The 26629-nt window shown below is 40.3% G+C and overlaps 1 protein-coding gene across 1 annotated transcript in view; it reads left to right on the forward strand.

Annotated features, from left to right (window-relative positions):
• Window positions 1-26395, forward strand: part of kdm4b (lysine (K)-specific demethylase 4B) — a 170214-nt gene extending 143819 nt beyond the window's left edge. Inside the window, exons 21-22 of the mRNA XM_066647154.1 lie at window positions 2131-2223; window positions 23524-26395. Of these exons, the coding sequence (XP_066503251.1) occupies window positions 2131-2223; window positions 23524-23850 (420 nt within the window). The 3' untranslated portion in view covers window positions 23851-26395. The remainder of the gene's footprint in view (window positions 1-2130; window positions 2224-23523) is intronic.
• The last annotated feature ends 234 nt before the right edge of the window (window positions 26396-26629 follow it).

Below are 26629 nucleotides of genomic sequence, written 5' to 3' on the forward strand. Positions count from 1 at the left end.
GTCTGGGCTAATTGGCAAACTAAAACCCTCATATTGAAAATGTTTATATGTGTTTAGTTACATAATGAGTTATTACTGTGTATATACTTGAACGGCAGTACAAAAGGAGCACTTTTATTGTGGAGGTGGAATGGTTGTGAAAGTGGAGAGGAATAAATGGAAGTTTCTTTTCTCTTTTATAAGTTCGTCTTTTCTTGTGTTGACAATATATATATACCTTTAATATTGTGTGATAATAAAGCATTAATATGTGGAGTGTTTTAACTAAGTACTACTCAGAGATAAATATTAACTGAGGACTAAGAGAAGTGTATAATTATGTTAAAATTATGGACTTGGCATTCAACCCTGGAAAGCACAATGGAGAGCCAACAAGAATTCCCGCAGGATGAGCTCTTCACAAAGCCATTCGCTCCAGATTAAGCTCCGGGCCTGAGGTGAAGGTCCTGGGCTGTCAATCAGCTCCGTAGTCAGGGAATCTAAAAGGGCTTCTTCTCTGGGTTTGTTTGCTGTACGCTGGTAGCGCTGAGAGGATTTCCCAAATCTTTGAAGACACAGGCGATCTTTGCTCTGAGCAGGCTAGTTTTTCGCCATTTTGGGTGGCAGAATCAGCAGCTCTGTGAAGTGCTCATTCATGCGTGAATGCCAGCATCCATGGTTCTATAATCTCTGATTTATAAACTAATCTCAGACGTGTCTACTTGCTTGGCCAAATAGTTTACAAGCCATTGATAATTTCTAATGTGGAAGCTTTTGTTGAGCAACAAAGAAACAAATGAACGAAGTATAATGAATAAAACTAATAAGAGTTAACTCAAAAGTACTATTTATTTCTGTAGAAGGTTCAATACGTACAATGGAGTCTATTCTTTCAGAGGTTTTCCTTATTTGGAGTTGAGCGTCTCTGAGGGGAGTTAGTTGCTTCTGTTAGTTGAAGATGAATCCTGAACATGATTTATTCCTAGTAGCTTATAGTGGATTATACCACAGTTTTTTAGATATAGCATATAAACAAAAAGAAATACAAGTAATTTCAGCAGGCACAGGAACAAAGGACTTTTTGAAGTCATGTGGCGTTGTATTTCAGGGTGTCTTCTTGAGGGTGCAGTTTATCCCACAATGCCTGAAGTTTATACTTGGAATAAGCATTATTTTAAAAGGATTTTTCATGTGTTCCATTTTAAACTTTTACTTGAAGTCCCAGTCTTTGGTTGAAATGTATGTTCTGTTCTGCACATAGGAAGAGAAAGCTTTTAATGTTGAACTTCAATGGTTTGACTAGATCAGAAAGACAGAGGCTGTTTAGACAAGTCTTAGATAACAAAGGTGAATATTAATGTCTGCACACTGTTTGGCTCCCTCACCTGATGGAATTATCTCTAAGTGTGATGGTGGAGCTCTGTGTAACCTCTGTGTTCATGAATATAGATTAAAAGTTATGTTCAAAGGTTGGGAGGATTTCTCCTCTAGGTCATAAATCACTCTTGGTCTTTAGAGAGAACAGACGGGTGGCCTGACCAAAATGGTCTGTGTTGTGGCCTTGAAATTTTGACTTGGGGCATCTGATTGATTTGAAATAGATGTTTCGTCCTGAGTCAACTATAGTAGTTTTAATTCTATATTGTTACAAATATGATGTGACACTGTTTTTCTCAATACCTGTGGCTCACACATTGACTATTCATGAGATAGGTGTGAAACACAGGATTCATTTGTTTAAGGTTTCTGTGGGTGTATTATTTGTCTAGGACAATATCTCCCTGAGTTGCACAAGTGTTTTTGCGCTAGTTCTGATTTATCCTGCTTTGGAGCACCGATCGCAGGAGCGTTAATCACTTCAAACAACAGGGCTATTTCTTAATATTTTGGGATTGTTTTCTGTCATTGTATTCAGTGTCTTATTCAAGTCTGAGAAATAATGTGTATAATTGTGGGTTTTGTTTCTCTTTTTCTAGAAATAAGACATTTTAAATATATTGTCTAAATTTCATATTAAAATATTTAGAGATAGTAGTATAGCAGTATGTTTTTGAAAATTAAGTGTTTTTTTTTTCACATTGTGTTTAGGTCAGATCTGTAAATATTTCAGGCCTTAATTAATTATCTATTAATTTTAACTTTGTCACTCAGGTCGAGTTTCAGGATGAGTCTCAGCTGTTGCTGAAGCAAAGTGAGATTCATTCTCTGAACCAGGAATTGCCCAAGAGAGTCATGTCTCGACTGGTAAGCTGTTATATTACACTACACTTTACACTGTTAAAGCAGGTATTCTTGTCAACAAAGGGCCAGTATTTGTAGAGACCCCTACATAATATGATGAGATTAGCTATTTAATGTGTACTCATTGCTGACACAGAAGCCAGATTTGCATTAACTTGTATACATTCTAAATGAAAGCATTGTTAATTAGGGTTGGGCAGTATCCACATTTTTCATACCATCTCAAAATATTAGAGCGGTTTATGTTATTACCGTGGTGTGGGGTTATCTGTAAGTTTGGGTAGATCGAAAGTTTTTTGGCGCTGTGCACACTGACACACATGATGACGATTACAAAAAATCAACTTTCTGAGCACATTTCAATGACTGAAATTAGGGCAATAAGGGTTCTACACTGGCCACTGGCAATAAGGGTTCTACACTGGCCACCTAACATACACTTGTGGTTTAGCACACTACAACAGATGCTTTTCCAGCAAATTAAGGCTCAAAGCACACATATTTATATATTTATTTTTGCCCTGTGAAGGACTGGCGCCCCCTCCAGGGTGTATTCCCGCCTTGCGCCCAATGATTCCAGGTAGGCTCTGGACCCACCGCGACCCTGAATTGTATAAGCGGTTACAGATAATGAATGAATGAATGAGCACACATATTTAGAGGATAAAGCCTCATACCTGTGAGCACAAAGTCAAGTCTTCAGCTTCCTTCCAACCCAAATTCAGTGCTAACCTCAAAACTGCGGTGAGCTACTGGGCTTCTGTTTTTTCCCCACCCGTTTTCAGAGTGAGACATCACCAGTCAGTGAGCTCCCACAGTGCCCCTCCCTTTGGCTCTCATGCTGGCCTTCTATTTAAAGACACAGAACAGGAATTTGACATACCACACACACATCATAAATACTGCCCTCATTTTTAGATAACGTCCACATTTTTAAATACTGCAGTATACGGTATTATCGTTATACCTATTGCTTATTGTAATTTACAACGTAGATTTAGTCAGAATAATTCTGAGAATAAAGTCAAAATATTTTGATAAACACTTTTAGATTGAGATTTATCTAAATATTTAGAGGGATAGACTCCTAGTCTGTCACCAGTTTTGAGTGAGTTGTGGGTTTTTTCTGTGCAGTTATAAGATTAAGTAATAAGATTAGCATGCAGAATGCCAAGCAATAGATAGAAGGAGTGTATAACCCCCAGCATTGGGCTGTGCACCTGTGTTCTATGCAATGATAGAGGTCCATCCAATAAAATGGCTTTTGTGATAACAGAAGCCTGTCCCCACTTAGAGTAAAGACTGTTGCTGTGGCTAAGAGAGAGAAACTATTAAATCTATTAAAGCAACTGTCCACTTGTTTAAAGTATATAAAATATATATGAATCCTAAAAATATGCCACAAAACAATCACTTAACCATGTTATTTTCAATATAAGATAAATGAAGTTCAATTGTACTTAAAAGATCCTGCCTGCTCTCGGTGTTGGGCTCCAGGATTTTGTAAAATTTGTTAGTTTGTACTAATTGTAATGAAGTTGGAATGCAATGGCGCTTTTCCACTGGCACAGTTCCCCTGCAAAATGGAACCGGTGGCTTCTCAAAACCCCATCTCAGGAATCGCTGGCTTTGAAAACCACAGCAATGGTGGCAGTAAAGTTAGGCGCTGTTTACTTATCGTGTATTTGCGTGTTGTTTTTGGTTTTTTTTGGACTAGTTCCAGGGACCAAGTACCACATTTGGCCAGTGGAAAAGCAAAAGAACTGTGCTATGTCGAGTAGAGTCGTGTAGGTTCCATGCAGTGGAAAAGCGCCACAGGAGTGTTATCACTGTATAGATGTGTAAAAAGGTTTCATCACAGCCTTCCCCAAGAAAATTTCTCCAATCCAAATAGGGCTTTGAAGCTCAAAGTGCTACAAGGTAATGGTTTTTATTGAGGTGAGTAATGTAAACATATTGCTAAATCTGACAGTTTCTATGGAGGGCTTGATGTCATGTCAGCCAAATTTAGCCCCACACAACTCAAATCAAACACAAGAGCTCTGAAGAAAAAGAAAAAAAAAAAAAAGCCTGCATCATTCTTTCTACACTATTTCAGAGCACATTTATCACACAACATACAGATCATGGTAGAAGAAAACTGTGGTGGAGAAAATAAGTACAAGTATTAAGAATTGAAATCCAACAGAGCATTTGTGATCAGAAAATAGTTTATGAAAATGTTTGTTCAATTTCAATATAGGAGGTGGTATTAAAGAATTCTGTCTCATATATGAACATTTTTGTAGGGTGAACAAGATGGACTGAGAATGGAGAATGGGGATTTAAATGTTCCTGCATGAATTTGCTAGTAAGATTATAACTAGTTTTGTCTAAACCAATCCGAGTTTATTCACTTCATTATATGTGTTTTCAGTAACTGAAAATTCAAAAGGATCAGTACTGGAATGGGGCATTAGTGCACATAAAATGCATGTGTCAGTTGCATTACCAGTTGTTGTCACTGTGAAGTTCACATAATGCCAGTAAAAAAAATGTATTGTAGTCTATGAACCTTTCTGTAGTCTAAAGTTTTGCTTCCCTGCATATTTTCACGGCCATCCAGATGGACGCTGTCAGGGTGATGCAGGCAAAGATGAATGCTGTCACCATGCAGAAGATGAACAAGATGTAAAATTTTCCTGCCATGGTGATTTTGTTGTGTCTATTCTGGGGCTGGGGCTCTTTTGCAGTGTGAGATGTGGACCCACGTGTCCCTCTCAGCAATCTTCACTGCGATGTGAGTAGTCAGGAGCACCTGGAACGGTCCTTGCCAGCAATCCGCTTTCCAGTTCGCCCTCTCGTAGACCTTAGTCAGGATTCAATCCCCAGGTTTCACCGTGTGTCCCGTGACTGCTGGGCTTGGTAGAGATTCTTTCACCCACCTGTGCACATCAGACAAAACAGAACACAACGTTGCACAATATTTTTTGCATGTGATCGTCTTCCAAGGCCAGTGTTTCTCTTTTGGGAGCACATCCTGCATTTGGTGGATCACCGTCAATGATCACAAGCACATATTTATTTTTCAGACATGGTGTTAGTTCAATAAAATTTGGTCCATTTGGTGATCAAAAGACATGTAAAGTTCTGGATGTCCATGTGTGTTTTCATATGAAATGGCTCCTGTCGAGACAGGTGAGACAATTTTTTGAAAACATTTATGAGTAATTTGAGAAGCCTTTTACAAACCACTGTTGTTTTACTGTGTCTACCATTCCTCCCCTTGAACAGTTTTCGCAAAGCAAGGAAAGTATTAGGAGGGTAGACATGGTTTGTTGATTGGTCCCAAACAGATTTTCCCATTAAGCGTACACCCTGGGTTTTGCCATGTTTTCACATTTTTAGCTGTTCTACTTTTTTGAATTTCCTCAGGTGTAATATCTTGAGGTTCAACAATGGTGGCTTGTATTAAAAGCACCCCAGGGTCAGATGCTGCCTTCTTAGCTGCAGCATCTGCTCTCGCATTACCCAATGCTTTTGGGGTTTTATCACTTGTATGTGCGCGAACATGTACTACTGCCACCTGTTTTGGTAAAACAATGGCATCCAGAAGTGCTGACACTAGTATGTGATGTGCAATTGCCTTACCTGATAATGCCTCAATCGGTGCAACCAGTTCAGCAGCCTGTGCTGAGAAACTGGAAGGTAGGCTACCTGTAAGCAAAGTGTCTGTTAGTGTAATAACAGCAAACCCCGTTTTTGTCACACCCTTAGAGTCTTTGTAGTTGGAGCCATCTACATAGAGAATTAAATCAGCATTATTGAGCTATGCCTAGAAAAGTTGCTTTTTTGTAGTTGGTTTTGGTATTTGTGCGATTGCAGAAACTCTTTTTGCACACAGTGACTTTCCCTTTGCTGATGGATCATGTCCCAGATATGTGACTGTTGGTTGCACAAGCTGCACCTTGTCCCTGTCCACTCTGTGGCCATTATGTGCTAGGAAATGCAGCAGAGAGACAGTGTCAGTTATACAGGTCTTCTGATCAGGAGAACATATCAAAAGATCATCTACATACTGTAGAAGTGTACTATTACCTAAGAAAGTGAACTTAGCTAAGTTATCCCTTAGGGCTGTATTGAAAAAAGATGGTGACTCAGTGTATCCTTGTGGGACTCTGTGTGAATGTGTATGATTTCCCTTGAAAAGTGAAAGCAAACCAAAATTGAGAGTCTGTGTGCACTTTCAGACTGAGGAATTGTCATTCCTTCTACATGCGTGTAGGATTGGATAGAATGTGTGGCAGATTTAACATGCATATCTCAATATCCTCCTTTGTGCATGACAATTTCATTCCTAAAAAGCATTTTGTAGGGTTGTGTCACTTCCTGCATGGTGACACCAAATCTTGTCAGAGTAAGATTCCATTAAGGGATCTCCACACGCCCCCAATATATATGTCTTCGTGCCTGATAAACGTGGTTCGGGGTGTAAAGCCCCTGTTTTTAAAACAGAAATTGTAGCCCTAGTGTCAACTAAAAAAGTTACAATTTGGCCCGCAATTTGTAATTCAGTTGTCCGCAAAGCAGAGGGTTTTATTAGAAGCATTTGATAATTTAAAACAATCTCACCAGTATCCAGATGTGTGTGTGGTGTGTGTTCTGATCCCTGTATGATTCATGCCTCCTCTCCCTCAAAATGTGTGTCTCTTGCTGGTTGGTTCTCAGGACAATTAACAGCGATGTGTCCCATTTCGTTACAATTGTAACACTTGTATTGCGAGAAGTCTCTGAAGCCAGCACCACCTCTTCCGCGTTCTCCACCTCTTTCTCGTCCTCTTCCTCTTCTTCTTTCCCCTCTAAAACCAGTTTTTGCCACTTCCAGTACAGCACACCTTCTCATTCAGTCTTTTTTTCGACATGCACTGCAAAGGCCAGGACGGCCTGTAGCCTTCCTGTGTCAACTTTCACACAATCATCTCTCATTCTGCTTTGATTCTTGCATAGAGGGCCTCATGCTGCTTCAATTCTTGCATAAAGGGCAGCCACTGCGAGAAGGTGATCCAGAGTGCCCCCCATACTGTGTGTCTTTGGGAAAAGGAAGATTCCCTTGTACTTTAGTCCATTCCAGTTTCATCTTGTGTGCATATGCCTTTGCCAATTCATTCACAGGTTTTCACCCATTCACATAAAGTCTCAGCTGGACTACAAACTTCGGTCCTCTAAAACCTAATCTGCCCCATTAGGTCCCATCACCTGGATACTCGGCATTTGATGCGAGGTGCTCTGTCCCTCTGGGCTTTCCTGAGGCGGTGCAGTGGGAGGAGGCTCTTCGTCCAGCTGTCTGATTTGCACCTGTAGGACTATAGCATGTTGCTGCAAACGTTTAAACTCTTCTTCCTTTTGCTGACAGAAGAGGATTCCTCTTGTCTTCACCCCTTCTACCACGTTGGTGTTGGGTTGAGCTTTTGGTGTCTGGGGAGTAGCTGAGGTTAGATGACTTCATCTGACTGATGTGTGCTTACATGCCTGGGCTTGCTTTTCTTTGTCTGCCTCTTTTTGTGCTGCCTGTCTCATAAGCATGCTAATTTGGTTTCTATGGGAAATTATCTGGTTTATTTTTTATTTTGTTACTATTACAATGTTCTTCAGCTTTATTATACCTGTTTGTTGAGCTTGTAATTGTTGTTTAAAGTGCACTAATTCATTTATATTTAATGTCCCTTCGGGGAGAAAGTGACAGTTTTTTTTACCCACCCATCTAATTAAACGCATCTATCTGGTTCAGTTTGTTTCATGCCCTCTATTAATTCACCAAAAGGAGGTTAATTGCAATGCACTATTGGGGCTGGGAAAGGTTTCCCTTTCCCTCACTTTGAATTACCTTGACTCATTTCAGAGATTCTTGGAGTTACCAAGAATTGAATAACTTCACACAGACAGTATTCTACAGATGTCACACGTATAAGCTACTTCTGAAATGCAAGATACTCACCAAGGAATTTTGATAAAACTTTCAACCACCAGGTTCTTTTCCGAATTTCAGCACGTCAGGGATGGGAGTTCGGTCCGTGTCCCATTCCTCAAACAGGTGACATGGGTTTCAAGAGGTGATCAGTCCCTTTCCCCTGGAAACTGTCCCCCCTCCAAGACAGTGTGAAATACTGCCGACAACCCCAAATTGTGGTGGAGAATATAAGTACAAGTATTAAGAATTGAAATCTTAATAGAGCATTTGCAATCAGAAAATTGTTGAGGTTGCTGTTGGGAGATGCATAGGTAGGATGCGCCTCACGGTAGCTCCGACAGATTTTATTTATTAAACCCATAAAAAGCACAAGTTGATCTAGCAGACCGAAATATAAAGCATTTTAGAAGTTAAGTTTTTGACTGGGACATTTAAGATATATAAGATGCCGGTAACGAGAGGTAATCTAAAGACAGAGTCGACCAAAGAAACAGGCCCTGCTGTAACCGTGGGCTCACATGAAGTACAGCAACAAGAAGCATCGGGGGAAGCTAATGCTAATGTTGTAGGGGCCATTGAATCACCCCGTTTAGAACTGCGCTCCAGTAAAACAGAAGTTTGCAGTACTCAGAAGTGAAATGTCAGCATTAAGAGAAGAAACAGAGGCAAAAATTACAGGTCTAAAGTCTAAATTGGACTGTCATGACAGAACCTTAAACAGTTTAACAGATTCTTCATTGCAGACAACAGACACGGTCGCTGAGATGGAGTCAATAGTAAAACGTCTCTGTGTTCAAGTGGAACAACTAACAGAAAAATACATGGACTTTGAAGGACGCTCTAAAAGGCAGAATTTAAGAGTCACAGTCATTAAGGAAGGGGGAGAACACGGTCAAAAGACTAGTAGTTTTGTGGCAAATTTATTAAAGGTGGTACTGGGGCTTGAAGTGAAATCGCTCATTCACTGGGCGCACAGAGCACTTCGCACATGCCCCGAAGATGGTGCTCTACCAAGACACATCATTGAGATTGCACTACTGCAAAGAGCTGGAAGAAATCTTGCATAAAGCTGCACTGGCAAAGAATTTGAACTTTCAAGGCCAACGTATACAGATCTTCAGGGACTTTCCAACTGCAATTGTGAAAAGACAAGCAGGAGCCATTCTTCTGAACAAGCCTGGAGTGTGTTTCAGAACCCTCTACACGGCAAGACTTCGGGTGACATAAAACGACATTGAGTCATTATTCACTGATCCATTGGAAGCCTTCCAATATGTCAAACATCACTTCGGATCTGAAGTAAAAACTTAAGGTCCCAAAAGGCTTGGCTTTAGGCTTTGTGTCACTACTACTAAAGTACTGTTGTCAGTTTAGACTTAATTTTAATTCTGTCTAAATGATAGAATGGAATGAGAAGTCTGTATGTTTTATAGACCTAATACATTTACGACTTCTGTACATTATTTCATGCAAGTTGAAGAGGGTTCTTTATTTTATAGGTTTAAAGAGATTTATACGATCATACCCTGAACATGCACTTTCTGTTTCTGTAACATGCAGGTCTATTCTGATTACTACTTTGCTTAAGTTTATTTTATAACTGCCTAGCTACACTTACATTTATATTAGGGGACTATAGGATGTTAACAGGATGTTAACCCTTGTAGGTTCTGGTAGTTGCGCTGTAGCCTTATTAGACTGTCAGCTAGACATCTTGGTTGTTCTGTTGTGTGTAGGGTTTGTATGTTGATGGAGAGATGTGGGGGAGACTGCTGCAGGGGTCGGCTGAACTGACACCTTGTAGGAGAATGGAAAAATGGCAGGTACCAAGGACAGTGACAAATTAGAGCTTCAGTTTGCTTCCTGGAATGTTAGGGGACTTAACTGTAGCGTGGTAACAGTATTTTAATGATTTCTGCTTAATGGTGTTTATCACTTCTAATTATTATTATTATTATAACTGAATTTAGATACAACAATATTAATTATCAGAAATTGGGATACTGTTCACGCTAAGGAGTGAGTTTCAGGATTTTCAGACTTTTATGAATAAACTCTATACACAGTATTATTTCAAATCAAAGAATACTTACTGAAAAGGAATAATTATTTGATACATAGCATAATTATCTAATCTTAACAGCGGTATCAACAGCGGTGAAACCAATCTTCTGGCTTAATAATCTGCTAGGGTATATAACTTGTGAATAATATGTGTTGCTAAATGAAGTTAGTTAATATGTAACTTTATCAAGAGACTTAATAAAACGTCAGCTTCTGAAAATTATATTTTTATGAGCTTACGTGATGCAGGTCAACCACTGACGGGTACAGCAGTTTGTGAGGTGATGGCAGAGGGTCCAAGCTTGGCCCTCTTGTTTTCCGTGGGAGTTGCTGAGGCTGGTTCAGCTCGGCATTGTCACTTTACGGAGCACTCCAAGGCACCCTCAGAGCGTTGTGACGCCAGTTGAAGAGTTTCCTCTGACTCGCTGTCTTGGTGGGACTCTTCTGGGAGGAAGGTGCGGCCCTCTGTTTTCTCTAATTTTCAGAAGCGACATCTTGAAGTCTGTATCTACCGTTAATATTCTAATTATCAACTAATCTCAGCGGTGGCCCTTATTCTGGCCAAAAATAGGGTTCACCTGCTTTGGTCAGCCTTAAAACAAGGCTTTGATTGGACAATAAAGAAAACAACAAACAAACAAAATAAATTGAGGCTGGTGCTGATGGAGTTATTTCTAAAGGTTTAAATATTTGAATCACTCACTAAATTACGCAATGCTAAAACTAACCCCAAGGCGTCACCTGGTTCAGTTTTAAAGTCTCAGAGTCTCTCTAGTGATTCTTTTTGTTCTTTCTGACTCCGTGTTTCTGGCAGCTCAGCTTCTCGATGTTTCTGTGACTTTGTGACTCTGAACTACGCCCTTTTGGCCGTACCTCTGCTACGCCCACTTGGGAGGTAGCCATTCTCTGATTGGCTACTGGATTTGGGAAGTACACGTGACCGTCTCAAGTTCCCCAGAGAAAATGTTTAACCCAGCTCCGGATAAAACATCCTCGAGCTAATACATCATATATACAAACCGGATTCCAAAAAAGTTGGGACACTAAACAAATTGTGAATAAAAACTGAATGCAATGATGTGGAGGTGCCAACATCTAATATTTTATTCAGAATAGAACACAACTCACAGATTAAAAGTTTAAACTGAGAGAATGTATCATTTTAAGGGAAAAATAAGTTTCAAAATTTCATGGCATCAACAAATCCCAAAAAAGTTGGGACACGTCCTTTTTTTACCACTGTGTGGCATCCCCCCTTCTTCTTACAACACTCAACAGACGTCTGGGGACAGAGGAGACCAATTTCTCAAGTTTAGAAATAGGAATGTTCTCCCCTTCATGTCTAATACAGGCCTCTAACTGTTCAATCGTCTTGGGCCTTCTTTGTCGCACCTTCCTCTTTATGATGCGCCAAATGTTCTCTATAGGTGAAAGATCTGGACTGCAGGCTGGCCATTACAGTACCCGGATCCTTCTTCTATGTAGCCACGTTATTGTGATTGCTGCAGAATGTGGTCTGTCATTATCTTGTTGAAAAATGCAGGGTCTTCCCTGAAAGAGATGACGTCTAGATGGGAGCATATGTTGTTCTAGAACCTGAACATAGTTCTCTGCATTAATGGTGCCTTTCCAGACATGCAAGCTGCCCATGCCACAAGCACGCATGCAACCCCATACCATTAGTGATGCAGGCTTCTGAACGGAGCGTTGATAACAACTTTGGTTATCCGGTCCGGATGACATGGCGTCCCAGAGTCCCACAAAGAACTTCAAATTGTGACTCATCTGACCACAGAACGGTCTTCTATTTTGTCACACTCCATTTAAAAAGACCAACGACTGGCAACAGTGGATTGTGTTCAATGACAATGCTTTCTGGAAGTATTCCTGAGCCCATTCTGTTATTTCCTTGACAGTGGCATTCCTGTTTGAGGTGCAGTGACGTTTAAGGGCCAGGAGATCACGAGCATCCAGTAGAGTTTTACGGCCTTGACCCTTACACACAGCAATTGTTCCAGATTCTCTGAATCTTTTGATCATGTTATGCACGGTTGATGATGATAATTTAAAAGTCTTTGCTATTTAACGCTGGGTAACACCATTCTGGTATTGCTGCACCAGAATGTATATTTCTGCGCAAAAATGGTGGACTTGGTGATCCTCTTACCATCTTGGCTTGAGAGACACTGACACTCTGAGAAGCTCTTTTTATACCCAATCATGTTGTCAACTGACCTAATTAGTGTTAATTGGTCTTCCAGCTGTTCGTTATATGCTCAATTTCCTTTTTTCTAGCCACTCATTGCTACTTGTCCCAACCTTTATGGGATTTGTTGACACTGTAAAATTTTTAATCAACATATTTTTCCTTTAAAATGTTACATTTAATCAGATTAAACTTTTGATCTGTCACATATGTTCTATTACGAATAAAATATTGACATTTGCCCTCTCCACATCATTGCGTTCAGTTTTTATTCACAATTTGTTTAGTGTCCCAACTTTTTTGGAATCCAGTTTGTATTTGAGCATTAATACCTTGTATATACTTTGAATGCTAATATATTGAGTATACTGATGCAATTACACCAACTATTCTAGTTATTATAGGTTAATTAACATTCTTTTAAATTGAGAAAGAAATTTGTCTTCATGATTTCGAAATACATATCAATTCTCGTCAAGTCAATTCAGGACAGTACATATACACCTGTGAATAATATATGATAAACAATAATAAAACATTACATAATGCATAACTGGATTCAGAAAAGCATACATGTCAAAGATAATTCAGAAGATAATTCATGTCAAAGAGAGAGAGAGAGAGGGAGGGGGTGAGAGAGGAAGAGAGAGAGAGAGACATATGATTTCCCAGATGTCCACTTGGAGGCACTGTTGGTCCATGCTGTTCTGGTTGGGTTGACCTCTGGTTGAAGAGATCAACATTTCATTCATAATCTCATTCCAGAAAGACATCTGCCGATGCTGTGATAAGGTCGAGACAGAAAGTATCCTCATGTGGTGAGTTTTATGACTCAGTTCCCAGAGTTCTGTTTTGTTATCTTTTGAGTCTAATGGTGTTTCTTGTCATCATAAAGCTTGAACAAAACCACTCTGTGTCATTATGGACCCTTCTGTGTCAGTCTCAGGGTCACTGAAAAGTGACCCTGTGTGTCACTATGTGTGTGTGGGTGTGTGGGGGGGGGTTCACGAAGTCTACTGACACACACTACTGTGGAATGTGGCATTCCGTTTTCTTCTTTTATATACAAAAATGGAAAATCAGTCTTAAAACGGTTCAGCATACCTGGGCCTTCCTCCACTACATTCCCCCTTTTGGAATTGCTGTGGAGGGAGGTGAGGTCAGCAATTCCAATTCAAATATATTTTCAAAGCTGATGTCTTCCTATCAGTGTGTATGGGTGCATATTAAGTGTTGTTGTTTGTGTAATGAAGGAATTCTAATTACTTATGGGTAGGTCTTTTTCAAACACAACCTCGAGAGCTGGTTCTTCGACATTGCCCTTGGCTTCATATCTAAAACTTGGGGGCCCACCTCTCTGGGCTCTCTTATGTCTAACTAACTTAACCATTTTATCAGACCAAGTTTCTAACCTGCTCTGTAGGGCTCGAGTGTGTTTGAAATAGAACTAAACTATACCATAGGTCAAAAGGTATCCTAATCCTACCAGTGCAAATAGTAAGGTGTCTGGAGTTTACCATGCATAGGTGACAGGCTGTACTGGGCAGAGGGGTTGAGATGTTTTTTAAGGGTGTTATCAATAGGGGTTAGGTCAATGACTTGTGTTCCCTCATATTCTAGGCGAGTTAGTGTTTTGGCATCTAGCTCGTTGGTGTGCTTGGAGAAGAAATCTGAAATTTCTATGTCGCTCTCATATTGGTCAGGGTTCAGATGATGCAGGGCCAGGTCTCCCACACGTAGGATTGCATTTACAGGGACGTCTACCCAGAAAGTCTGGCTAGGAAGGGGTACCCTTTCTGAGGTGTCATGTTGATCATAGGTTAGTAGGGCCTCTCTAAAGGGGGTGTTAACCAACCAACGGTTTCTAACAATCTCAGCTTGGGTACTGGTTACCTAACGTCGAGGTGTGATGACCACCAGGCACTGAGTATTACTTATTATAGGCTTAAGGCCACAAATCCCATTCATGCTGTCACAAATAAAAGGTTTGCTAGGGCACAAGTAGTGGATGTCTTTGGTAAGTGTGCACATAAGCAAGTTAGGCACCAAATATAGATTAGTGTTATCATCTTGGTATGCTACAAGAGATGTTGACTTTACACGAACATAGGCAGAATCCTGCCAGAACCCAACATTAACAACATCTTTTCAGCGGTAGATGTTTTCAGGCGCCATTATGGGAAAGTTAATGATGAATGCTTATTCCCTGTCTTGAGGATTGACATAAATTGGGATGGTGCTACCTAAGGTATAAGCTAGGTTGGCCTGGAGATCAATGACTTCTCGAGTTGCTGTAGACAGAATCTCCTGTACTAAGGATAGAGGAACCAGATAGGGGGGAATCCTCCCCATGGCTAAGCTAACCACAGAGGAGCTGATTTCTTTAGCATATCAGACAATCGCATATTCACAAGCTGGATGTGGGCAAGGTCAAGTTGTACTACTGAAAGCAAAGAGTCTGGATAGTTTTGTTCAAAGTGACACTGTGAGCATTGAATACCACGTCGGTGCCTTGTAGGGTTTGCCCAATTGTTTGCAGGTGTTGTTGCTGCTTGTTTAATTGGGTTTTAATGTTTGGAATTTCAGCCTGCAATTCCCCTACTTGACGTTTGACAGTGGCTAAGTTGACGGCGTTGACGGCGGACGTTCCAAGGCTCAGTAGTGATCCTACAGTTGCGTTAGGCTAAAGTTTTGTAGCTGTGGAGCATATGAGTTGTGTCAGTTTCTGCATGGCTGATAGCTTCCTCAGTCCATCTAGCTCCATTCCGGCCAGTTTGTAAGGCGGTTATCTGTAGGTTTTTCCTACACGCCTCGGCAGGATTCAACCGTACAAATACTCTCTGGATCTGTAGGCGACAGTTAGTGATTAGCAATCCTGGTTGGTCTTTCAGTATTATTCCAGAGTCAGGACCCGGTTCAATCACTTCAGGGAGTATGACGGTTCCTAGGGAGCCGATGATCAGGAGAATGAGCAGCAGGGCCATCCTACCCGGAGAAATGCTCATGATTAGGTTTGAGTAATTACGGCAAGTCACTTTTAGAAAAAATTATCACTATATCCCCCTTTTGATAAAGGTTTTATATCTAGGATAAACACTCTAAAATAATTAACGATAAGGGACTAGGATCTTGCACCCTGAGTGTCCTCAGTCTGGCTAGAAGCTTGTTGCCTGATGAAGAGTGAGAGGAAGAGGGGAAGAGAGATAGAAGAGCTAAGGTTGGGAGTAGAAGGCTGTAGCTGGTTGTTAACCAACACCCTTCTTGCCTTTGGTTCTATTGTTTATGACCTAACACAAACGTTAGTGTCCCCTACAGGTCCCATGGGGGTTTTGTGTGGCCTGATTTGGTTGCTGACAGTTTGTCAGTGATCTCATGGGGACCTGACCATCAGGGTAGGAATTTGTGGGCCAGATTCCCCCATTTTTCACGACCTTCCAACACGTTGGACAAAGATGTAGTACCACACTTTGTCCTCTATTTGGAGTTTGTCATGGTTTGATTATAGTACACTTTTCCCACCTTCTGCACTTTTTTCCAGTTTCTGTTGGGCAAATGCAAAAGTGGCTTTGAGGTGTTTCCGCAGATCCTCCATATACTGTGTGTGGTGTAGGCTACTGCTATGCTAGCTTCACCTGGCTGATATAACAGATGTAGAGGCAGAGTCATCTGTCTCCCTGTCATCAACTCAAAGGGTGAGACTCCGACCACGTCATGTGGTGTCGCATGTATGGCCATCCCAGTGACATCCCAGTGACATGGTCCCTTGACATCCCAGTCTCGCTGGTTTGCTGCTACATACTTTTTCAGTATGCTAACAGCCGGTATGAAATGTGTCCCTCTGTCACAGTTCTGTCACTGTTCGGGAGAGTGGTCTAACCCAGTCTATCTGGAGGTTTGACCAAGGGAACGATAACCCATTGTTCTGCAAAGAAGAAGATTTGAGGGTTGAAATTGGCAATATACCAGACAGCCTTTAATGTAATCAGCCACATTTTTTACCATATGGGGCCAATATGTCACCTGCCAGAGCGCATGGTGTGTTGCTTTGACCCCTTTGCTTTTCTGGACCGCAGATTGAATTGTGATGAGTATTCCTGCTATTTCAGCATATTGGGAGGACTGAGCACCCAATTTCAACAATAGGGGTTCGTGAGGCCACCTGTTTATTTCGACAATGCCCACCCCTGCCATTAGAGTGTGTTCTTAGCGGAACAAACAACCATCTACTTATGCAGTGACAAGGTCTTTGCATGTGTTAGAGTTAGTGGTGGTTAGCCACGGTAGGTACGAGGGTTTCCGGAGTCTGTGGCACTTGGGAAGGAATGTCCCCTTCACATCGCCTGCAGGAGGCAAGGCCTGTGCCTAGAGGGCTCTTGTAGTTTTGTGCGTAACGTACCCCCAAGTCAAAGCTTTGAAGAGCCATTAGCCAGGAGTAAGTCATAAAGTGGACAGGCTAGGTCCGCATAGTTGTCGATGAACTGGTGTGAGTAGTTGCATACTCCTAAGAAAAATTTCCTTAACTTCCTTAAAATTGGTTGGTGCTGCGAGGTCTCGACCCCTTGCACTCGACTCACTTGTGGTTCAACACCATCAGTGCTTACAAGTAGACAGACATAATTCACCTTTGTTCTGCACCACTGCCATTTGGAGAGTGATATTTTCACACCTGCTGTCATGAGCTGGTCAAGAACATGATCAATCTTGTCAAAGTGTGCCTGTAGGGAGTGGTTACGCATGAGTATGTCATCCACATATATTAGGGTGCCTTGCTCGCGGGCATCAGGGCATGCTTTGTTCAAGAAATTTTTGAACTCTGCTGGCAAGTTGGCGTACCCGAAGGGGCACCAAGTGAATGTATACTGTCAGTTCATGAAGGTGAAAGCTAGCTTGTGTTGGTCTTCTGCTTGCACCGGGATAGTCCAGAATCCACAGGCTACATCGATGGTGGAAAAGTATTTAGCGTTTCGGACTGAGGGAAGTCCTTGCTCTGATTGTGTCATCGGCCACAGAGACAATGGAACCTGTTGATTTAGTTTCCGATAGTCAATGGTCAGGCACCATTTACCATTGGGTTGTGACAGGCCATAATGATGCAGAGTACATGCTGTTGCAGGGTCGAATTATGCCCTTTTCCAGCAAGTCATCAATGATTTCCTGTACTGGTCCATATGATGCCAACGGGATTTTGTATTGGCGGACAAATGTGGGTGGTGCTCCTGGACGAGTGGGAATGCGCATTGAGTGAATGTCAGTGAGATCACTGTCCGTTGAATCTTTTGGCAAAAGATTTTTTTATATTTATGAAGCACACCACGGAGTTTCTCGCGTTCTTCTTCGCTTTGGAGTGCATCGGCCTCCTTTAGAAATTGTTCGACTTGAATCATAAATTCAGAGTCAGATAGTTCTTTTGAATTGTGGGGACTCAAAGTGTCTTCTCCAGTTTCTGGGAGAAGGGATGGTTCCCAGGAGGATTCCAGGGATGAGCCCAAAGGAAGGACCATGGCCGTCATTTGATTATCATCAGCTAGATCTATTCTGCAAATGGAGTCTGAGCCTAGGTTGCTGGGATCTGAGGAACAGGTTTCTGTCGAAATTTCAGTCAAGGACCACATGGCGTCCACGTGGACATCAAGGCCCACCAAGAAGTAATGGATGAGTACCTTTTTGTTCCACTGGATGGTTAGAAAACAAATTCCATCAGGTGACATTACTTTTGATGTTGGGTCGAGAGGAAAGTGACAAGGACTGCTCACCAAAGGAATATTTGGTTGAGTGAGGCGCAGGGTCTCAAAGAGTGTTCTGCTTATGGTGGACTTATCAGTCCACAGAGCCAGAACAGCGTTGTCAACATGATGATCTTGCATTGTGAGGCCGTTCACGATGGGAAGGCTGGGAGTGTCTGCTGTGGAAGGCTTAGTGAAAGTGCACAGAAATGTGCTCCACTGTTCTAACATGGCTTTAGGGGGGCAAAAAGAGACTACGGTCTCTGGTGTGGCTGGTGTGGCCACCATGGGCTCAATTTCCTCCTCCTCAATGTGAGGGATCTGACTTGGTGGATCTCCTGTCGATTCAGGTTGAATTTCAAGGCGGCAACACTGAGCTTCCCGGTGGTGTGCAGATGGGCAAAGGCTCACGCACTTGTGCCCAGTTTATTGACCTTTTGAATTCAATCAGTGGTTCAAATCAATTAAGGAGGTCTTTGCCAATGAGGAAGGGAATTGTTTCAAGAGGAGACACGTGAACTGGATGCACCAAAGTCATCCGTCCGATGGCTAAGTGTATTAGCGCCATGGATTGAATTGTGAGGCCTGCATGTGAGTACGGCTGAATTTTAAGAGAACAGTTTTGGAGCTGTAGCTCACGATTTTCACGCAGTGCAATGGCTAGATCCTGGTGGAACAAGGTGGAAGGATGACATCTGATGCAGTGTCCAGCAGGGCCTCATGCACTAACCTTACCTCCACAATGGTGGACAAATAGAACGTGCAACCCCTTTTTCAGTTAAGTGTCCCATGAATTGTTGGATAGGTGTGTCGCCTTCAATGACTGAAGGGTCATCTAGCGTTAAACCTTCTCTGCCATTTAACTAAACAACCAAGACAGCACTGGAAGGTGTTTGTGAGTCACCCCCTGTACCATTTGGTTTTCAGCGCTTGTCTGGATCACAAGGAGATCACACAGTGCACTAGAAGACGGAGCTTCACTTGTCACCTCTCCTACATAACTCTCTACCATTTCTGAGGTGTTAGAGGATGCAAGCATTCTGCGGATTTCCTCTAACTCCTTAGAGTTAAGTTCCCTGCCTTTAGACTTGTCTTTGGCATGATTTTCTGTATTTTGACACCAGTATTTTTCTTTCTTTTCTTTAGTAGAATCAGAAGGCAGGTTCTGAGCTGTTTGCTCATATAACTTAGGGGATATGCTGGTTTTCCACGGCCCGCACCACGTTTTTCTGCAGGGTAATGGTCATGACCATACCCAAACCTGTCCCGAGGGTTCCAGAAATCTTTGCCTCGATTCCTGTCTGGCCTGTGAGGAGGGTAGCGTTTGTAGTGGTGTGAGGGCAGAGGAGATTTCGGGCCCTCCCTTGACCACAGAGTTGGTGAAGGGTCCCGAGTGGATCTTGGTGGATCGGCATGTGTAGCACCCTCCAACTATAAAGTGGAGAGTTGGAGTCGACATTTAAGACTAGGAGTACTTCAGGTTTCCTAAAATCCCAACAAAATTCAAACAAACAGATCTGAAGTACGCCTAAGAGCTAAGTCACGCAACTGTCTGCTAGACAGGGTGTGAGGGCAAGCTGAGACTCCCAGCTGATGACTAGTGTAGGGATGGAAGTTTTGGATAAATAATGATTTAAAATTTAACTCTTCCTCCATTCCGGAGTCATTTCTAGGTCCGAAATGCCTGCCTGAGTCTGTTATAATACTGCTGAGAGGATTCCTGGCATTGCTGTTTTACATTCAAAGCAGCGGCCAGTCCTGTCTGTGACAGGTAATTGGAGAATTCTTCCTCCAATGCTTGGCAAAGCACTTCATATCACGCTTTCACATAGTCTGGCTGGCATTCAATGAAGTTACTGACGTCTCGGCTAGAGGTTAGTTTAATCACATAATGTTTGTCATCTAATGTGATTCCGGGGAACCGTTGTAGATAGAAATCAATATATTTCAGATAAGAAAAGATATCGTTAGAACCATCTGGTTTGGGATCAAAGCGTGTTATATTGTGTGCAATTTTGTCCAGGTCCTGGTATGAGGGACCGGGAGATTGTAGAGTCTGAGGGGGCCAGGCACAGGGTTGCAGTGCTCTGGGTCTAGCAGGGCGTTGGAATGGACGGATGACAGGAGCAACAGGGGCAGGCGCAATACCTGTTGATACCAGAGGAGGTGCTGTAGCTGCTCTTAAGGTTATGGTCTCTGAGTCTGGTTCCTGATCCTCACTGTCTTCCTGTTGGTCCTGTCTTTCGCTAGCGGCACTAGGTGGCACATTAGGAGTGACCTGTGCCACCTAGAATTTAGCATTCGAAAATAGGTCACCACCATCTTTTATGCAAGATTTCCTGGATGGTTGTAAACTTCCTACCCTGAGCCGAAATGATTGCAAACAGATGAATGCAGAGATAACAAGTAACAAGAAATTGCAGAAACTATTAAAAATCTCAAGACTGGTAAATCACCGGGTTTATAAAAAATTCAGTAATTTACTGGTCCCATACTTATGTAAGATGTATAGCCATTCATTAATTGAAGGTAGTTTTCCATCTACGTTGAATGAAGCAATTATTATTGTAATACCTAAAATAGGCAAAGACCCAGAGGAAGTGGGGGAGATGGGGAAGTATAGACCCATCTCATTGTTAAACTCGGATCAAAACATTTTAGCCAAGTCCCTCTCTAGAAGGCTTAGCCCATTTATAGGTAGTTTAATACATCCAGACCAAACAGGATTTATACCCAATAGGGACTTAGCCTTCAACCTTAGACGACTTTTAATATTATATACTCCAAGACACCACCCAAGAAAGAACTTATAGTAATGTCACTTGATGCTGAAAAGGCGTTTGAGTGGTCTTATTTTCGGTGCTGGGGAAATTTAAACTAGGTGAGATATTTATCTCTTGGATTAAACTGCTGTACTGTAACCCCACAGCTAAAATACTCACTAACTCAACCATCTTTCCACACTTTAAATGTTTAGAGGGAAAAGACAAGGCTGTTCACTTAGTCCAATGTTGTTTGCATTGGCTGTTGAGACTATTCAATCACACATAGATATCTATGGTTATAATACAATCTACACTACAAATAAAATTTCCTTATATGCTGCTGATATACTTTTGTATATAACACACCCTGCACTGGCTCTTCCAGTGCTACTCAATCTAATTGATCTATTTGGAACATTCTCAGGATATAAGATTAATTAGGGGAAAAGTGAGCTAATGTCTATAGGGATGATAGATTTAACTTTCCTTCAAAACCTACCATTTAAAAATGTGACTGACGAATTTACTTAATTGGGAATTACAGTGACAAAGCAGTGTGGTGCATTATTTGATAAGAATATATCTCCCCTAGTGGACAAATTAAAAAACAAACTTCAATTTCGGCGAATGCTGCCATTATCATTTTTGGGCAGAGTGAACGTCATAAAAATGGTCTTTTTACCACACATACTATATCTTTTACAACTATTACCAATATTTCTTCCCAAATCCTTTTTTAAAAATTTTAATTCTGTCATATTAAATTTCATATGGAATTACAAGGCTCATAGGATAAAGATGGCCCATTTTTGTAAAAGCAGAAAATATATAGGCCTTGCCCTTCCAAATTTTATGCTGTACTACAGCAGCAAATATCCGCTTTATAAAATTTTGGATCGATGATCTTGCGGGGATGTATGACTGGAAAGGGAAGATTGTCGGCCTTACAGTATTGGAGCAATCATCTTATCTCCCATTTTTATCCATAAATCTTATTACAGTTCCAATCCTATCATTCAAATACAATGCGTATTTGGAAGCAGATTAAACGTTACTTTAATATTACTGAATTATCTTTACTCACACCAGTTATAGGTAACCCATCCTTTGCTCCATCAACTTTAGATAAAACTTTTGAGCACTGGAACAATTTATGGATAAAAAATATTGGGGACTTGTATATCAATGGGGTCTTTGCATTTTTCAGCAATGGAGGGTAAATTTGGCCCATCAAATATAAATTTTTTCAGGTACCTCCCAATTAGAGATTATACAAGACAGTATTTTACTAATTTTGAAACAGCGAACCAAGATACGTTGGACAAGCTACTTGAAATGTGCACAAGTTCAGATACACGAATAGGTCACTGCTATGATTATTTGTTAACACACAGCCTACCATCAACTGAAGTATTGAAGGCAGCTTGGGAAGAAGAACTGGGGGTTCAGCTGACTAGGGAACCCTGGGAAGAGGGTCTGGAGGTTTATACATTCTTGCTCCGTTAACGTACAACATTGCTTAATCCAATTTAAAATGCTACATAGACTTCACTACAGTAAATCAAAGTTACATACTTTCTTCCCAGAGTTTTCGCCCATGTGTAATAAATGTGAAATAGCACATTGTCACAATGTCACATAGCTATGCTTTATGTTAGAGAAGTACTAGAAATATATATTTAAAATTATATCTAATATTTTGAAGGGGGATTTGAATCCTGATCCAGTGTTATGTTAATTATATTTGGGGTGTAGGTGGGACCAAGGGTGCTGAGTGGTTCCCAGGTTACCCTACTTGATCATGCACTTATTGTAGCGAAAAAGGTAATTTTGTCCTTCTGGAAGAAACAGGAAACACCTACTTTTTAATATATGGTTAGCTGAACTGGTATGTATGCTACATCTGGAGAGAATATGACATATCTTGAAAAACAATCTAGGTGCATTTGAGAAACTTTGGCGTCCATTTATTTCCTATTTAAAACTTAAGTGACTCTAAAGTAAGGTGGGGGAGTTGTGTGGATTCACACAGGGGAGGGGGCAGAGAGGGGGTAGGTGGGGATGTTCTTGAATCTCTATGCCTTTCTTTCTTTTATTTGTATTATGTAAAATCCTGAAGCAAATGTACCATGTTGTGTTGTAGAATATCGATATTAAGCTTCTTAATAAACAGATTAAACTTAATCAGAAAACAGTTTATTTAACCTTAAGGTGGTCAGCATACACATAGTACTATGTGAATGTGGACAAAGAAGATGCTTTCACAGATTAGGTTTATACATCATAAGCAAAAGATAATCACTCTAAGTTTCTGCAAGCTTAGTTTCCTTAGAGACATCCCAGTTTGATATACATGATGAGGGACAGAATGTATTTTTCTTATAAAGCACTGACCTCGAACTGACCTGACATACACTTAGTTTGTGAGTTCTGTTGATGATTAGAAATGAATATACAGACAAAACAAGCAGACAGGATCTTTCAACAGAGACATAAAAATTCCATTACAGAAACTGAATGGGCAGCAAATACTTCAAAACCTAAGTAGTCATATCTATTATACCTATTAATAACTATTAATTTTTTCTCTTATTTTAGGCAACAGTGAACTCCCAGGCTCAAACCAGAGATGGTCCTCAGGCTGCTAAACGCCCACGGCTGCTAACTTCTACAGCTATAGAAAATAGAGAATCCCAGCTGTCACCTAAACTGTCACCTACCTATTCAGACCTCAGTGTTACTCCCAGCATCAGCACCAGCACTTCTGCCACTACAGCCCCTATCACTGATTCTGCAGCTCCACCACAGGCTGAAGCTGAAGAAGGCTACACACACAGCTCCAGTTACATTGCATACATGGAGTCTCTCCTCAACTCTGACTTCCCCCAAGAAGAGGGCCAGCATGGCCCAGAGCCCATGTATTAGTCCTCACTCCATTATATACAATGTCATTCCTGTCCTACTAAAAACTTAAAGGATGTCCCATTATACTGCATGTAATCACTGTCTTTCCTTTACTTGCTATTTTACTTATACACCCACAGCTCATACAGGAAAATAGTCCTCAAGCATCACACAGTAAGCCAAATGGATATGAAATTTGGACCTGTACAATATATTATTGCCTAACTATTTGATTATATTTACTTTTTATATTATCATGTTAATTGAATTGGATTATGTCAATGCCTTAAGCAGAAATTGTCTTCAGAAGCTCTGATTTGATGTACAGAGCACACATGAAAAAGCACTGTAATTGGCTACAATTCCTGGTGTTAAGATGTGTTCTAGCAATTAAGAAAGTACACATTGTGCAACTTTTATTTCTCTACTAGACCTTCTTTACTCTTGACTCCAGTTTTCTAGCTCACTGAGAAATCCAGCTTCATGAAGGAAGGTTTCAGGTGTTTGTGCACTACGAATCATCCTTGCTCTCCTCTCTGATGTCTCTCTTTTTTTTTTTTTTAATCCTTCTCAGGGAGGGGAAAAATATTGTTTACTTGAACAGACTGCTCATTTTACCATTTTGCTAATCATTACGTGCAGCATACTTTATACTGAATTCTATTGATCAAGTTGGAAATATTTTTTTAACTCAAGCCAAAAACACCACGCTAATCTGACTCGATGCAAATGGACAGTTTTTTCTGTACAGCTTCAAAAATGTTGTCGTTGTTTTTTGAGTTTCTGTTATCTAAAGGGTGTTGATGAATAGAGCAAGGAGAAGGTTGGCTGGGGGATGTGAAACACAAGTATTTCAATTTCTTTGACACAGATTTATTATATGTATAAAGAAAATTACAAATATGGCAGCACCACTTTGAAGCTCCACATTTTCTGCTTGAGAGTTTGGTGTAGAAATGCTGTATTTATTAGAACTGTCTTCATAAATTCTTATGCGATAATGTATTTTTGGTGCCAGATGTCTGGGCTTGTTTTTTTTTTGTGTGTGTTTGTTTGTTTTGTTTTTGTAGCAGACTTCATACAAAAAAAATGTAGACTTAATAATAAGATGTTCAATTTGTCCATCTTTATTATGATTACTGTCTTTTGGCTGTTGTTGTTCCTATACTAATTTTCTTTTGTTTGATGAAAAATATTCATGTGAAATGAACAATAGAATTTGTTTGGGGATTTTGTTCAGCTTGCAGTTATTTTATTTGTATTATTATAATTATTTTTAAATAGAACATGATTTGTCATATAGATAAAAAAAACAGCATTAAAATTGTGCTTTTAAATGATTGGCCTTCTCAAGGTGCTACACGTTCACGACTACTGGGAGGCAAGGTTTTCACGTCATACTCACACATGGTGTAAATACCACAGTTCTGCTCATTTCACTTTTTTCTAATTTGATGCCTGCTTTGTTTTAATTATCTCTGTCTCAGGCCAACCAACCTGAAAGGAAACGGCTAACAATATCAGCTTACACACTGTTCATGTCCACTTTCTCTTTCATATTTTTCACTTTTTCTTGTATACTTTTTCTTTCACATTTTTCAATTTTTCATGTTCTTTTGTATTTCTTCCTCTTTTGTCTTTCTTTCATTTATTATATTTCATATTTTTTTTCACCTCCCAAATTATATTTTATTTTTTCCCTTCTTTTTTGTTGGAGCTTAATTTTTCCTTTCTAATTCTGTTTTCATTTTTCCTTTTCCATTCTTTTCTCTCGCTCTCTCTCCAGTGAATTTCAGTATGATTAATTGGCATGACTGTATGTAGTTACAATATTCTTAAAATGTCATTGAAATGTGTTAAAGTTTATAGATAATATTAAATTTTAATTTAAGATTTTTGACTATGAATGATTTATGCAGATCTCTTTCTCTCTTTATTGTTTTATCTCTCTCATTTCTTTCTTTTGTCTTTCTCTTACCTTTTTTGATTTCCAGGTTTACGCATTACTCAATTCTTCCTAACACTCCCCCCTCATTTCTCTTTTTTCTAGACACAGAAATAAGTGAGCCAAAGAGTTCATGCAGAAAGACATTATCTCTACAGACAGTGTTAATATACAGTTTTAACAATACACCCTTATTTGTTATAAAAATGATATTTATTCATCCTTTCGTCTCTATCTTCAAAACCTTTTCTTTACTCTGTCTATTGTGCAGAGAGTGGGGAATAGGCATTGAGGGGACTTTTTCTTTAGCTCCCTTTACAATAACATGCTTTCTGTTACTCCTTTGTTTGTTAAGACTCATTTTTCATCTTGTATTATCAAAAAGGCCTTTTTATCACATGATTCCATCCACTGCTGAACCTAGGGTCTGTTTTAGCTTTTTCTTTTTTTCTCTTCTCTTTTTCTCAGTTTTCCTTTTTTTTCATAACAAATTTGCAATAACTTTGTAACCCCCTGAAAGGAGCAGATCCACTCTACACCACAGAAGAGACTCTTTCTGTAAATGTTGATCCAAACAGAAAGTATTGGATAAATTCTATTAAATGTGAAGTGTAACTGAAATTGTACATGGATGTTGTTGTTATGCATTCACATTACAACACATTTCGACACTTACAACACATATTTCATAGAATCTGTGGTAAAACCTTAAACAGCCAGTATCCTATTTTTTATATGTTTTCATGACTTATTTTAAGGAATTATTAAAAACTGAAGCTTATTAAAGAAATCTAACCTTTATTTGGAGCACAATAATGGGGGGATCTTTAAATTTATCTTTAAATTTCTTCAGAT

The sequence above is a fragment of the Hoplias malabaricus genome, chromosome 16 (assembly GCF_029633855.1).
Source record: "Hoplias malabaricus isolate fHopMal1 chromosome 16, fHopMal1.hap1, whole genome shotgun sequence".
Classification (NCBI taxonomy): domain Eukaryota; kingdom Metazoa; phylum Chordata; class Actinopteri; order Characiformes; family Erythrinidae; genus Hoplias; species Hoplias malabaricus.